This window comes from Simochromis diagramma, unplaced genomic scaffold, assembly GCF_900408965.1.
Source record: "Simochromis diagramma unplaced genomic scaffold, fSimDia1.1 OVJJ01000298.1, whole genome shotgun sequence".
Classification (NCBI taxonomy): Eukaryota; Metazoa; Chordata; class Actinopteri; order Cichliformes; family Cichlidae; genus Simochromis; species Simochromis diagramma.
The window spans coordinates 59604-74566 of NW_024387102.1; the positions used below are offsets into that span (position 1 = coordinate 59604).

General features: G+C 40.0%; 2 gene segments (V, D, J or C); both read right to left on the minus strand.

The window, feature by feature from the left end:
- Positions 1-14963, minus strand: part of LOC120743056 — a 110661-nt gene that overhangs the window by 36300 nt on the left and 59398 nt on the right.
- LOC120743060 lies at positions 8710-9201 on the minus strand. The segment is given in 2 exon segments: positions 8710-9042; positions 9150-9201. Coding segments are annotated over 2 exon segments (375 nt in total).

The window sequence follows — 14963 nt, forward strand, 5'->3', positions numbered from 1 at the left end:
GGCTTCTGTTGTGATGAAGGACAGCTGTCAGTCATCCAGTGTTCAACTCTCAGGACTATAAACTCTCCCAGAGCACTGGAGCATGGTGCTGCTGATGCAAAGTGCCTCTCTATGGAAATCATCTGACTGACTGATACAGAAACGTGTATCAATGTGATGATGCTGTTTACTAAAGAGAGAATTTTTCACTTGATCTTTGGCATGTGACTTACACAAGCCATTCATAATCCATCAGGCTGTTCTGTTTCCAGGACAGATTTTCCTGAACCACTTATTCCGTTACAGTTTGTCTAAATGAAGTATGAATGGTGTCTTCTTGGATTAAAATGTCTGAGGGATCACTGAATACTCTAATGAGAATGGAAATGTCATGAATCGTATGCTGTGTACTCCAAGGATACCAGACAGTTCAAACCATGTTTGACGACAGGGAGATGTTAGATAGATGTGTTAGAGCTTTGTGTCACCACCATTATTATGGCATACGGGGAAATCTTTTACAAGAATGGTCTTCTTCTCTTCAGCAGTGTTCAAATAACTGGAGAATCAGTAACAAGGAGCAGTGAAGCTGTTATGTTCAGTGGTGGCTCACAACCACAATCAAACATTTTATTTAGATTTTTCCTTTTTTGGCTCCTTTGTTGGGACTTATCTTATTTTGTCACTGCAGAATGATGAACTTCAGATTCTTTGAAAATGGTCTTATAACCATTCCCAGGTTGACGGGCAGCAACAGATGCTTCTATAAAATTATTATTATTATTATAATTTCACTGTCCTGTCCGGCACTGTTGCAATCAGAATTATGGTCTGAAGGAAAAAGAAAGATGCTGAAGATTTATTTTCCCGCGTGGATCATTACGGCTTTGCCATACTGGCCCACTTGATTGATTTTTATTATTTATTTCTTTATTTTTTTACCGTTAAGTTATTACAATCAAAGCAGACAGGACCGGGGGATAGGAAGGGAAAGAAAAACAAACGACAAGTTGGGGAAGAAGCTAACACAAAAAAAGAAAAACAGAGAGAAAAGACACAAAATCAGCTGCTGGGAAAAAAATAAGAAAACGAGCAAAAAGAGAACAACAACCAAGATAAGCACAAGTTACAGTAAATAATAAATACTGAATGTTACTGAGCAGCACACAAGACCGATAATGCACAATATGCTTAGAGGCAGCAGCTAAGATAGTGTGTGTCTGTGAGTACCTGTGTGTGAGCGCGTTTGTATTCAAAAGGTTTCTCCATGTAATTATCTAATACAGCACCAGGGGCGATGTAACCACAGCTGACCGTGCCAGAGAAGACCGAGCCCCCGTGCCCCCCACCCCCCGGAAAGGGCCCACCTGAGCCATGGGCCTAACCCTAACCATAACAATAACAAATATTCACAATGACTTAAAAAAATGAAGTAAATATGGGTTTTGTGTTTTGCGCATGTGCAGCGTATGTGCAGAAACAACGGGTAGGATGGTTTGTGAAGTAGGATGGATTCCCAGGACACCGGATGTGGATTGAATGAAAACACACAGACTAAATGCACACAGGAGGTGATCAGGGGAACTGGAAACATAAGGGGAAACAGCTGATTAGAAGGAACATAATGACACCACGGGGAAACAAAGCCCTTGAACATGGAACAACAGACCTCTTTAAATTAAAACAGGAAACAGGCTGTATCACAATTCAGGGTCCGTAGCCTTGAAGGCCGATTACGCCACAGCAACGCGACAAAGGCTGTCCCAATTTGAAGGCTGCTCCAAAAGCGGCCGACAAATGTGTCCCTTATTTCCCTCAATTTGAAGGATGGGTCGGTGTATGCTTCGTCCCAGGATTCATAGCGCATCGGTGGGTGTTGAGATTTTTCCGAAAAAAAACAAACTGCCGGATGACTGAAGTTGGTGTCGAACAGTAAACTTTTGAAAGTAAGTACTGAATATTATGTCACTTATTTATGTGCAAATGTTTAATAACAAAGAACATTGTTGGCCAGATGTCGGCAAAGTTATGTGACATTAGTGATGTTTCTACTAACTTGGTTTTAAAGCCTTTAGTTTAAAATCTACGCCGTTCGATCGTCGACCTTAATCTTGAAGAGAATCTGATGATTTTATGGATAATTAAAGTCAGTCATATATCCACAAACACAACAAGCTGAAAGTCAGTGATGCTGCTCGGTTTGCAGTCCTGAATATGACGGCACCAGCAGGATTCACTGCACTGTTAATGTGAGCTATGTTATATTGCTGCCTCTGTTCGGTGGTGTCGAGCCAAACGGACTTTAACGTGTGTTTGAACGAGCTGACGGTTCACTCGTTAAGCTGAAAGAAAGATGCTTTAATCACAGCAGTCACACGTGTGTCCACTGCACCATCTGGAACTCTTCTTGTTTACACTCGTAATAACACAAACACTAAATCCTCCTGTTTGTAGCAGTGTGTACACCTGAGACTGTCACCTGTCTGTCTGTCCTGCACTCTCTCTCTGTTTCTTTCTCTCTGATTGTGGAATAAAAGTATGAACATGTGTTTATAAGTTACACTTGTGTTTGAATCCTGCAGCTTATCACACATTTGATTTCCATGTGTGACGACTGCTAGTGTCCAGAGTGAGGACAGACTGAGGGACCCACTGCTGCACATCATCTGTGAGGCTTTGCAGCCCTGATGATCCACCAGGACAAACTCAGCAGTGTGTGAGGAAGAGGAGGAGGAAGAGCCAGCAGCAGCTGACAGATGGAGAGAATAGACAGACTGTCCCCTGTTTGTGAAGGACTGCTAGGAAAGTTTAACATAACTGTCTGTGCTGAATCAGTCTTATTAGGTAATGTTCAAATAATGTGATCATCCCAGTGTTTCCAGTGTGGGAGAAAGTACTCAGGGCCTTCAAGTTACACACTATGAAAGGCAGCAACAAGTTTAATGTTCAGAAACCTAAAGTATGTATCAGCAGCAGAATGGAGCTAAAAATAAATGTTGGTTTCAGTTCTATGAAGCTTTGAGTATTTTGGATCAGTAGCTGCTGTGTTTGTTGCATCATATTACTGTAATTGTTTATATGCTTTATATATTCTGAGGTAAGTTGATCTATAGTGTTACATCATATTCTATAAGGATGTTATGTGTTTGTAGACTTTCTGCCCAGTTTGACCCATTTAGCAGAAGTCAGCCTGTTTAAGGCTCTGATATCTATTCTGTGTGACTTAAAGCAGTTATGACATGGTCTGATTTTCTCACCCAATAAAGGAATATTTCATATATCAGTCTACTCTTCATTCTATCAGACACAGTTATCACAGCTCGTACATTTTCTTTTTACACATATATGTAAACATTGAGCCAAATTTAATAATGGCAACATATTAAACGAACAATATTTGTCTTTTATATATAATACATCTATATATACACTGTCACAGATACTTGTCTTTGAGTGAAGATTTAAGGTGATAGAAAATATAAATAACTGCAACTTGAATCTTTGACATAAAATTCAAGCTCACTGCTGTAATATATGATATATATATATATATATATATATATATATATATATATATATATATATATATATATATATATATATATATATATATATACATATATATATATATATATATATATATATATACATATTATACATATTATACTGGCCATATTATATTTACATTACCACAGTGAGATGATTTTAGTCTCATGAACAACATGAGCTAATTGTTATTTACTAACTAATCTTAAATGACTGCTCAGCACAGAAATGAAGCCCAACAATCATGTTTACAGTCCTGTGGTCTCAGCCTCAGATACTCAACTAATCAAAGTGATGTCATGACAAAAATTAATGACCAACAAAACATTTTTTTTCTCCTTCATCTCTGTCAAACAAAGCTGTATGAAACATTTCTTGCAGATAGTATCATGGTTGCTAGGCAACCTGAACAGCGCGACGAAGGATATACCGTCCCATTTCACAAGCCTCTCACTTCCGCACTTCTCGTACTTATAGTACGCACCGTACGTAGTACGTGAACTGCGCGTACTCCGAAGCGTGCGGTCACTGGATTGGGACACAGCCCGAGGAGGTATTACAGTTTTTCTCAAATGCTAAAACACATGTCACAAACGTTACCACCATGTTTCCCAATGTCCAAACACAACACCCTTCTCTAAAGCTACATAAACACAACCACACCTTCCCACTGCAAAACTCAAACTCCCACACCAAGAGAGCAGCTCGAAGCTGTCAAAACTGTAAACACTATACACAGCATTACACACTACAGCAAAACAATTGAAAACACAATGCTCAATTTGTGAGAAGGTTCTTTGTTTCATAACTGCCAATGCATATTTTAGAAACTATACAGTAACGGATCGTCGTAGATCTCTGCAGAGGATTAGGCATTTAGATTTGTGAGTTTCATATGAGTAGTATAAATCTATAGAAAATCCTGCATGTACGTACACTACTGTAACACAACTCAATGCAAAAACAGAATCTATTGCACACAACAGTAATCTTGAAAACATGAACAGGGTGTGAAGTTTTTTTATTTACGTTATTCACACCACACACACACGACAATCACTGTGCGGCATCATGTCGCTGAGCTGTTGCTCGCATCTCGTCCGTAATGATGGTGCGAGGTTGTCTTGCTCTCCCTCCTGGACCTTCTCCTCTCCCATGTTGGCCTTCTCCTCTTCCTCGTTGGTCGCTCCTCTTCCTCCTCTCATTTGAACTCCTCTTCCTCATTGGCCTGCTCCTCTTCTTCCAGGGCCAGCTCTTCTCCCTCCTCTGCATCAAATTCCTCTTCCCCTGACTCTGCCTTCATCCATTGTGTTTGTTTGGAATCTTCAGCATACTGTGCACTCTGAACTTGCTTTTACATGTGGGTACAGCATTAGCAACAAGTGTCTTCAATTTTGAGTCATTGTGTGTAGTGAATGACGCCAGGTGTGTTCCCTGTGTTCAAAGATTGGTGACTGTGGCAAGCATTTTGCATCACATGGGCTTTCATTTGAGAATATGAGCAGAGTTGTTTTGCAACATGTGTTTTAGCAAGGGAGAATGTGTTTAGATTTATGAGTACAGAGGGTTGTGTTTTGTGAATTGTGTCTTCATGTGACATGTGTTTATGGTACTGGAATATGGTGGCTACATTTAGTAAATGTGTTTAGACTACTGGTCATTTGGGTTACAGGATTGGCTTTTGTGTTTTAACATTTGAGAAAAACTGTAAACTAAGCACACTGACCAAGGCAAACACAGGACCTTTACATAATAAAACAGGAAACATAGACAAGACAATACCAGTTTAACAGACTTGGCACACATGATAAACTAGACAAGAAGCCAAACACAGAAACCAAGAAGACAATGATAAATAATGGCTAACTTTAACCTCAACTAAAAGTTAAATAGGAATAACACATGAACTATAATCACAAATCTAACATAAGACGAATACAAAATACACTCAGAGCGCTGGGTCAGAAAACCAGCCAGTGACAGTGACTAACATGTTTTGAGCAGACGGACCAGCAAAGAAGAGATGCTGATGCTGGTCTTAAACACTGCCGCTTGTCCTGGATCACAATCAGGTGAGCATGGCAGGTGTGCTGACGAGGGCTCCGCCCAGAGGTGGAAGCACAGAGACATCATGGAAAAACACAGCCAGCTCCCCCTGACCATGACACTTTTAATGCCCATTTATAGAAAGTCATTTCTTTAACTGCTGGTTCAGTGTTTTATTTATAAATACCTGCTCCAAAACCACGGAGGTCAGGCAGAGAGACACTCTGAAAATGAAGGACAAAAACATTATTATCCATCCCGAACGTGTTTTGTCATCTGAGTTCAGGAAGTTGTTCTCAGGTCACCGTTACCTTGTACCTCAGTGTAGAACAAACAGAAACTTCAGATCCTTCATTCCCTCAGCTGTTAGATTCCTGAACGCTGACAGGAGTCGTTTAGATGAATGTTTCTGTGATTGTTCATTTTCAGACATTTACCCTTCACATTCTGATTATTTATTTTTAACGTTTGTGTTCATTTTGATGTATTTATTTACTTTTTCCTTGACCTCATTGCTTGTTTAACTCTGCCTTGACGTGCAACAGTGCTCGTGATTATTGTTTAAAGACTGTAGGCTGTGTGAGTTTGACCATGTGAGCAGGTAGTGTGGGAAAGCTGCAAACAAACTTTGGAATTAATAAAATTATCTGAAGTGTGAATCTAATTTTAAAAATGCAACTTATAAAAGCATGTTGCACTGTTTCTTTTTCAGTTTTTATATTTATAAAATTATGCAAACAGTGAATGATTTTGTTGAGTTTGTTTGTCTCAGAGTCAGAGAGCCGTGTCTCTCTACAGTCAGAGGTTTTTGTACGGCGCCTCAATCAGTTTGTATCACAGTGGTACACGTTCGGTGGAGGAACCAGACTGGAGGTTAACTGTAAGTACATTTCACTCATTTATGAAGCTAAATTCTATATTTCTTAATGCTGATTTTATAGTCTTATAAAAAGGCTTTATTTTATCTCATAATTATGCAATTTACTATCATAGTTTATCTTCTGCCTTCATTTTAAAATCTTCTTCAGCATTTTGTTTCACTGAAACTCAAAATTTTAAAACCTTTTTTAAAATTTTATCTTCAAAAACAGTTCATAGACGGTACGTTTTTGTTTCCATGTTTTAACCTTGTGCTGAAGAATCTGCAAATAATTTCTGATCATTGTTGTTTATTTATTTAAAATTACTGCCATATGGTTACCATTTAACCATACTCTATGCTGACTGAGTTGGGCTCAGTTTATGAGATTTAATGTGTCGTTTACTTATTTTTTATTATGTCCAAATACAAAAAATAAGTTTGTTTTTTCCTGTTTTACATACTAAATGGTTTAAATATAGAGGTTCAATAAAATTTTGACAAATTAATTTTCTGATTATTTTAATTCTAATTATAAAACTAAGTAATAGTTCACAGATAAAACTAATAAATAATACAAACATAACGCACATGAGTACATCAGAAGTCAAAGAAACGCTTTAATATTTTTATCTTTGGTACTGAAACTCGTCTGTTGCCATGGTTCAGCAGTGAAGCCTGTCTGTTACCATGGTTACCAAGCTCAGAGAGGGAAGTGAAACATCTGGAGAGCAGTTTCACCCAAACTCCCAGTTTCTCTAACATCTCTCTCTCTCTCTCTGCAGTGGGCCGAGTCCCCCCCTCCCTGACCGTGCTGGCGCCCTCTAGTGAGGAGCTGCAGCAGGGGAAGGCTACAGTCATGTGTGTGGCCAACAAGGGCTTCCCCTCAGACTGGAGTCTGTCCTGGAAGGTGGATGGAAGAAGCAGCAGTGGAGAGGAGAGCAGGAGCCCCGGGGCGCTGCAGAATGACGGCCACTACAGCTGGAGCAGCACCCTGAGGCTCCCTGCAGACCAGTGGGAGAAGGTGGGCTCTGTGACCTGTGAGGCCACCCAGGGCTCCCACACTCCACTCTCAGAGACTCTGATGACAGACCAGTGTTCCTAGTCCTGAGCTGACTCACTGGGACTCTGATACTGGCTTTAGTCTGCAGCTTCTCTCAGTCTGCTCCCTCTGTGTCTGTATTGCTTTGATAGTTTTCATGTTTTCATGCTTGTGGCACTGTTGATGGTTTTAATACTTCAAATAAAAACTGAGGTCTTCAAATAGTGGTTTTCATGTGTTTCCATTCAGCTGCTCTTCTGTCTGATAATCATCCTTCAGGTTCAGCAGTGATGCTTCCATACACTGAAAATCTCTGCTTCAGTAACTTTGACTGAGAGAATCACATGTGCTGTATCACATCAGAGTGTAAATGTAAAAAAATGAAAACAACTAAAAAAAGAAAAGAAAAAGCAATAAGTTAAAAATAGAATCACAGCCAACAGCTGCTCCCTGTTATAAATAGTTTTAAAGTCTGTTGCAGCTGCATTATTTTCCATCATGTTGGATTTTGTGATGATATTTGCTGTTGGGTGTAGAAGAAGTAGAAAACATGGTGACAGATTATTGTAACCTGCATGTGACCCATGATGAGACCCGTCCTGGTTTTCTTCAAAGTCAGAATTGATAAAATAACCCAAAGAAAAAACTAAACTTTCTTTCTCAACATAGGAGACACTAAAAATGTCTCTTTCAGAACATCAGTGCAGGTTAAAAAGTGTAAATGTCAGAATAATTTATGTCACAAAGATGAAGTTAAAGACTTGATGAACTAAACTTTAAATCTTCAGATCAAATCATGTGAAATATTTCTGTGACCAAGAATGTAGCTGAGCAATCTACATACATACATATATCAGTACTGCAGTTTACTAAAATATTCTCATTTAATAACTACTTCCCAGTTTGAATATTTACAGGAGAGTTTCTTCATCACAGATCTGACTCACAGTATCAACTGTTTTGTGTTTCACATGTTCTTCTGTGCGAGCTCGTCAGGATGGACACAAGTCTGAAGTTTTGAGTCAAACCCACATTAACATTACTGTTAGAGATCAGTTATGATAGTTAGAGTTTTATGAGGGCCTAACAAATGATTTTGCAATTATTTTGGAAGGACTGTGAAGTGTGTGTGTGTGTGTGTGTGTGTCCTCAGTGAACTGTATCAGTCTCTGCAGTATCTTCCAGCTGCAGCAGTCACTTCAGTTTCTGTTCAGTCTGACTGAGGGAGGTTTTTGTACGACTGTTTTTCACTGTGTGAACACCCACTGACTGCCAGGATAGTGAAAACTCTGACAGTAATAAACTGCTGCATCTTCAGCCTGGACTCCACTGATGGTCAGAGTGAAGTCAGAGTTTGATCCACTGCCTGTAAAACGAGCTGGAATCCCTGAATATCGACTGCTAGCACGATAAATGAGCAGTTTAGGAACTCCTCCATCTTTCTGTTGGTACCAGGCTAAACAGTTGGAGCCAAAAACATCCTGACTGGTCCTACACTTGATGCTCACAGTTCCTCCCACAGCAGAGCTCACTGCTCCAGGCTGAGTCACTGTGATCTGTCCTCTGGACTCTGAGGACACAGAGACAAAAACATAAAGCAGCTTCATGGTTTTGTGGGCTTCATTTCAGAGGGACAGATGTTGATAGAGGAGAGGAGTTTGATTCTCTGGACTTTACCTGTGAAGCAGCAGCAGAGGAGAGTCCAGATGAGGACGCAGATCAAAGTCATGTTTTTGATGAGGAGGATTTCTGTGGCTTCTGTTGTGATGAAGGACAGCTGTCAGTCATCCAGTGTTCAACTCTCAGGACTATAAACTCTCCCAGAGCACTGGAGCATGGTGCTGCTGATGCAAAGTGCCTCTCTATGGAAATGCTCTGTCCAAGTTTAGAGGCACAATGTGAAAAATTAAAGGTCTGGACTTCACTACATGTTTTTACAACATTCTGTACGCCACGTAGATCCTGATGCGTTTGAAGAACTACTAACTGATTATTTTTTAAAATAAGTTCAATGTCAATTTTAAGATTTTGCTGTAGGACACCATGGCAGCTTTTATTGCTGAACAGAAAACTCCACAAAACCTAAACTGGGAAGAATCTAACAAAACGCACACAGCATGAGGAAGATCACGGCACTGTTGCAATCAATCAATCAATCAATCAATCAATCAATCTTTACATGAGCCAGGTGTGGAAACACTATCATAGGGAGCCGTCTGCAAGGGGAGCCGGTCACAGACCGCAGCCTCCAGGCTGGGCACACAGCAGGAGGGAGGCAAAGAAGCCCCCCAGCCAGGCTGAGAATGTGTCGATGATGTGAACAGAACACACATATAGTTTAATGAGTATTATTTTGCTTTTCTCCATTTCATCAGTTTTGTAAGGTTAAAAAAATACAAAAACATCAGACTTGATTTTTGTTTCTGAAAACAGTTTTAAACTTCTCATTAGCTGTCACAGTCCGGGTGAGCTGCTGGTAAATTTCCACTAAGTCCATGTTCTCCTGTGTCTGCCACTGGGCAGAGCCGTCATCTCCTCACATGGAGCCAATCTGGAGCAACCTACTCAGGATATTTAAGACCAGCGTTGCCGTCTCTTCACTGCTAGTTTGTTAACTTACCCTCGGTGGTAACAGGCTACCATGCTTCGTGCTCCTTGCCCAAGTCTATGAACTTACCTCATTTTTCTTCTGCTACAGCTCTCTGGTCCACTCTTCAGCTAAGATGGACACTCGGCCATACTCACTGCAGTTTCATGCTCCGTCTCCTGGGAAGGATTTCAATATCACACCTGCTGCCCTCTTGCCACTGCTTCTCACAGGATCCCTTGGAGCTCAGGTCAGCTCATCTTAAATCTATTCAGCTCACCTGGACCTTCACCTACTCCCCTCAAAGTACCACCAACTCCACCTGCAACATAAGCCATACTCCTCTTTAAAGTTCAATCACACCTGGAGAAGTCTGAGAACCCACTAACCCCCTTTTCCTCTCTCCCTCTTGATCACCACGCCACCTTAGGCCACCACGCTACGTTTTCTTGTCATGAATCCCACGTCAAGTATAACTCTGTGTTTTTGTGCCAAATAAAGATTTGTGTGAAGCAAACTCAACCGTCTCCACATGTGGTCCAGGACTTGAGTCCAGTTTCGTACAGGCCTTTGGCCCCTTGTGACATTAGGCCTACATTTTTTGCAGTACTCTTTCCAAAGTAGGTGAGGTTTTGAGAAAAATAACAAAACAAAAAAACCTGTTTTGATGTCTTAAAACGACGGTGAAAGTGTTTTATGAAGTGTCTTTTGCATAGACGAGTCTGTGTGGTGAAAAAGGCCTTACATATTTTGAGAGCTGCATCAAGAGTGGTGAGAATGACGTTCCTGATGTAAGACTTTCACCAAAGCAACTGAGAAAAGCAGTGATGGGGAAACATTTACTGAAGTTCATTTAACTGTTCACGAATAAATGTCAGTGAAGTCGTTTGAAAACGTGTGTGTGTGTGTGAAACATGTCAAAAGTAAACCAAAGCAACACATGGTGATAAAACCCGAATTGAATGGTAATGTTTACCAGTTAGAAGCCTTCACAGTGAGAACAGCACAGAGCACAGTCTTCTCTACCTGGAAGGGATTTTCAAAACTTCCTAAAACACCATTATTTGTAGACAGAATTCCAAAATAGAAATAAAAACTCATTAAAAATAACCTGTATGTGTAGGCAGCGTCTTAACAATGGACATGTTCCTTCGGAAATTAAAAAAAACCATAGAAAAAAATGCTGGTACAGTTTCCAGAACTTAATATTTTTGTGAAATTCAAAACATAACTACATGAATCTGAAGTGTTTTTGAAGCGTTTTAGGCTGAGAATTAGTTTCAGTGTTTAGAGCTGTGAAAAAATAAGTGCCAGGTTTCAAGAGATTTTTTCACATGTGGAAAGCTGTAAAATCTACATTTTGAAATCAGATTCTTTAAAGAACACGGAGAATATGATAAAGTGTGTGTGTGTGTCCTCAGTGAACTGTATCAGTCTCTGCAGTATCTTCCAGCTGCAGCAGTCACTTCATTTTCTGTTCAGTCTGACTGAGGGAGGTTTTTGTACGACTGTTTTTCACTGTGTGAACACAGCTTGACTGTTCAGCCAATGAAAACTCTGACAGTAATAAACTGCTGCATCTTCAGCCTGGACTCCACTGATGGTCAGAGTGAAGTCAGAGTTTGATCCACTGCCTGTAAAACGAGCTGGAATCCCTGATTGTCGACTGCTAGTAGTATAAATGAAAAGTTTAGGAACTCCTCCATCTTTCTGTTGGTACCAGGCTAAATAGTGGTGGCGGCTGGATACGGTGGAATAATAATGAACATTCTGACTGGTCCTACACTTGATGCTCACAGTTGCTCCCACAGCAGAGCTCACTGCTTCAGGTTGAGTCACTGTATATTGTCCTCTGGACTCTGAGGACACAGAGACAAAAACATAAAGCAGCTTCATGGTTTTGTGGGCTTCATTTCAGAGGGACAGATGTTGATAGAGGAGAGGAGTTTGATTCTCTGGACTTTACCTGTGAAGCAGCAGCAGAGGAGAGTCCAGATGAGGACGCAGATCAAAGTCATGTTTTTGATGAGGAGGATTTCTGTGGCTTCTGTTGTGATGAAGGACAGCTGTCAGTCATCCAGTGTTCAACTCTCAGGACTATAAACTCTCCCAGAGCACTGGAGCATGGTGCTGCTGATGCAAAGTGCCTCTCTATGGAAATGATCTGACTGACACACACAGAGACTTGGATCAATGTGATGTGTCTAAAAAGAGTTGTCATGGCATATTTGGCATGTGACTCACATGAACCCTTCATGATTTATAGACAGATGAGAAATTAAGTCAAAATTTACTCGTGCAGTGAGGAGATGTGAAGGCTTTTCTCCTGCAGGGGCATTTTGCTGAAATGATTCAAGACCACTTGTCATTGTCCTGGCTCATTCGACCAAGCGGTTTGCGTTTCCTGTGTTTTTGTCATTTTTTTGTATTATGTTAAGTCTACTTGTTTATGTTAAGGATCATTCTTTAATGCCTGCATTGTTCTGTTTAGATTTGGTTATTAGATTTCCCCTTGTGTCGTTGCCCTTTGTGTCTCCCTCTGTGTGTCTGTGTTTATATTGTGGTGTGAGTTCTTGTGCCTTGTTTCTCCTCCTTGTGTTTCATTCCGTCATGTTTATCCATGTTTCCCAGCCCGTCGTGTCTGCTCTCTCCCTCGTGTTCCCTCACTCCCTTTCGTCTGCCTCTTCTCCGCTCCCGCATCATGTTTCCTGTTTTATTGTGAAGGTCTTGTGTTTCCATGGTCGTTTTGTCTCGTTGTGGTTATTCGCATTAGCTGGGTTCCTCGTGTTGCGTCCTCCCTCATGGCTGTGTTTCCCTGTGTGCCTCTTTGTGTTTGTAGTTTATACTTCCCCCAGTCTAGTTTTGTTTTGTATTTCCATTCAGCAAATAAAGCTGGTTTTTGATTTTACGTCCTGTTCCTGGGAGTCTGCATTTGAGTCTTTTCCTGCCTGCCTGCTCAGCTGTTTTATGACACCACTTGTTCTTTGACATAAATCATATAAAGTGTCCTTCAAGTCCTTCAGACTTTAAGACAGTTGAACATCTGTGGGTGAATTTGGATCGATGTGTTAGAGTTAAATGAGTCCAAATTTGGTAAATATAGTTTGAGAGAAACAACGACACATGGCATATTAGACGATGTCATTATTTATTTACCAAAGACTAATGAACTCACGACTCTTCAGTTTAATTTGAAACACAGCATGGAATAATTTACTTGATAGAAATGTGAAATATTCGACCCATAACAGAGACATTTTATTTTTCCGCCGGCGCTCCACTGTGTGCGACTCAGGCAGCTTACCAGTTGTTGTTGTTCTTTGCCAGTTTTTCTTGTGGATGAGTGTTGTGTTATGTCAGGCGGTTTACTGATAATCTGCTTATTTGTGGTCTTTTATCTCCTTTTGCTTTGAACACACTCAAGTCACGACTGACATGTAACATGTTCAAGTGGCTTTATTGTCATTTCAGCCGTATACAGTGGTGCAGTACACAGTGAAATGAGACAGCGTTCCTCCAAGACCCTGGTGCTACATATAACAGTAAATCAACATAGGACTATAATAAAGTGCAAGTATACAAGAACTACAAAAACAGAACGGAGTGATACAGACACAAGACAGTGCAACAGAAAAGTGCACAGTTCTCTACAAATTATGCAATTATGATGCCATTATTATTTCACACTAAAATCTTTTTGAGCATTTTCTTTCAATGAAACTTAAATTTTTAAAACTTTTTTTTAGAATTTTTTCTTCAAAAACAGTTCATAGATGGCACATTTTTGTTTCTATGTTTTAACCTGTTGGCAAAGTATCTGCAAATAATTTGTCATCCATTTCATTTCGTCTTTGATGAAGATTTAAAATTACTATACTGCCATATGGTTACCATTTAACCATACTCTAAAACAGGGGTGGGCAATTCCAGGCCTCGAGTCCTGCAGGTTTTAGATCTCACCTTGGGTCAACACACCTGAATCACATAATTGGTTCGTTACCAGGCCTCTGGAGAACTTCAGGACATGTTGGCTGTGTCCCAATTCAGGGTCTGCAGGCTTGAAGTACGCGCACTACGCGTACTACGTACGGTGCGTACTATAAGTACGAGAAGTGCGGAAGTGAGAGGCTTGTGAAATGGGACGGTATACGCTTCGTCGCGCTGTTCAGGTTGCCTAGCAACCATGATACTAACCGCGAGACACGTTACATACAGCTTTGTGTGACAGAAATGAAGGAGAAAAATGTTTTGTTGGTCATTCATTTTTGTCATGACATCACTTTGATTATTTGAGTATCTGAGGCTGAGACCACAGGACTGTAAACATGATTGTTGGGCTTCATTTCTGTGCTGAACAGTCATTTAAGATTAGCTAGTAAATAACAATTAGTTAATGTTGTTCATGAGACTAAAGTCAACTCACTGAGGTAATGTAAATATAATATGGCCAATATTATAGTATTGTCAGATTATTATGATTGATATATATATATATATATATATATATATATATATATATATATATATATACACACACACACACACACATACACATATATCACTGACTTTCAGCTTGTTGTGTTTGTGGATATATGACTGACTTCAATTATTAAACATTCGCACATAAATAAGTGACGTCATATTCAGTACTTTTGACAGTTCACTCTTCGGCCGCTGCATCTTATTAGGGAAATTCTGCATACATAAATGTAAATTTCAAAACTCAACCCCATCATTTAATTTGGTTTTGATTGAAATTGAATATTACTTACACTCTCTTAAATTAACTTCCAATAAAAAAGGTTTATCATTGATTGAAATTCATTCAGAAATGTTTAAGGAATGAGCTGTCACAACTTTCAAGTACAAAGTTGTTATGAAGTCTGTCACATTCCCCCCCTTTT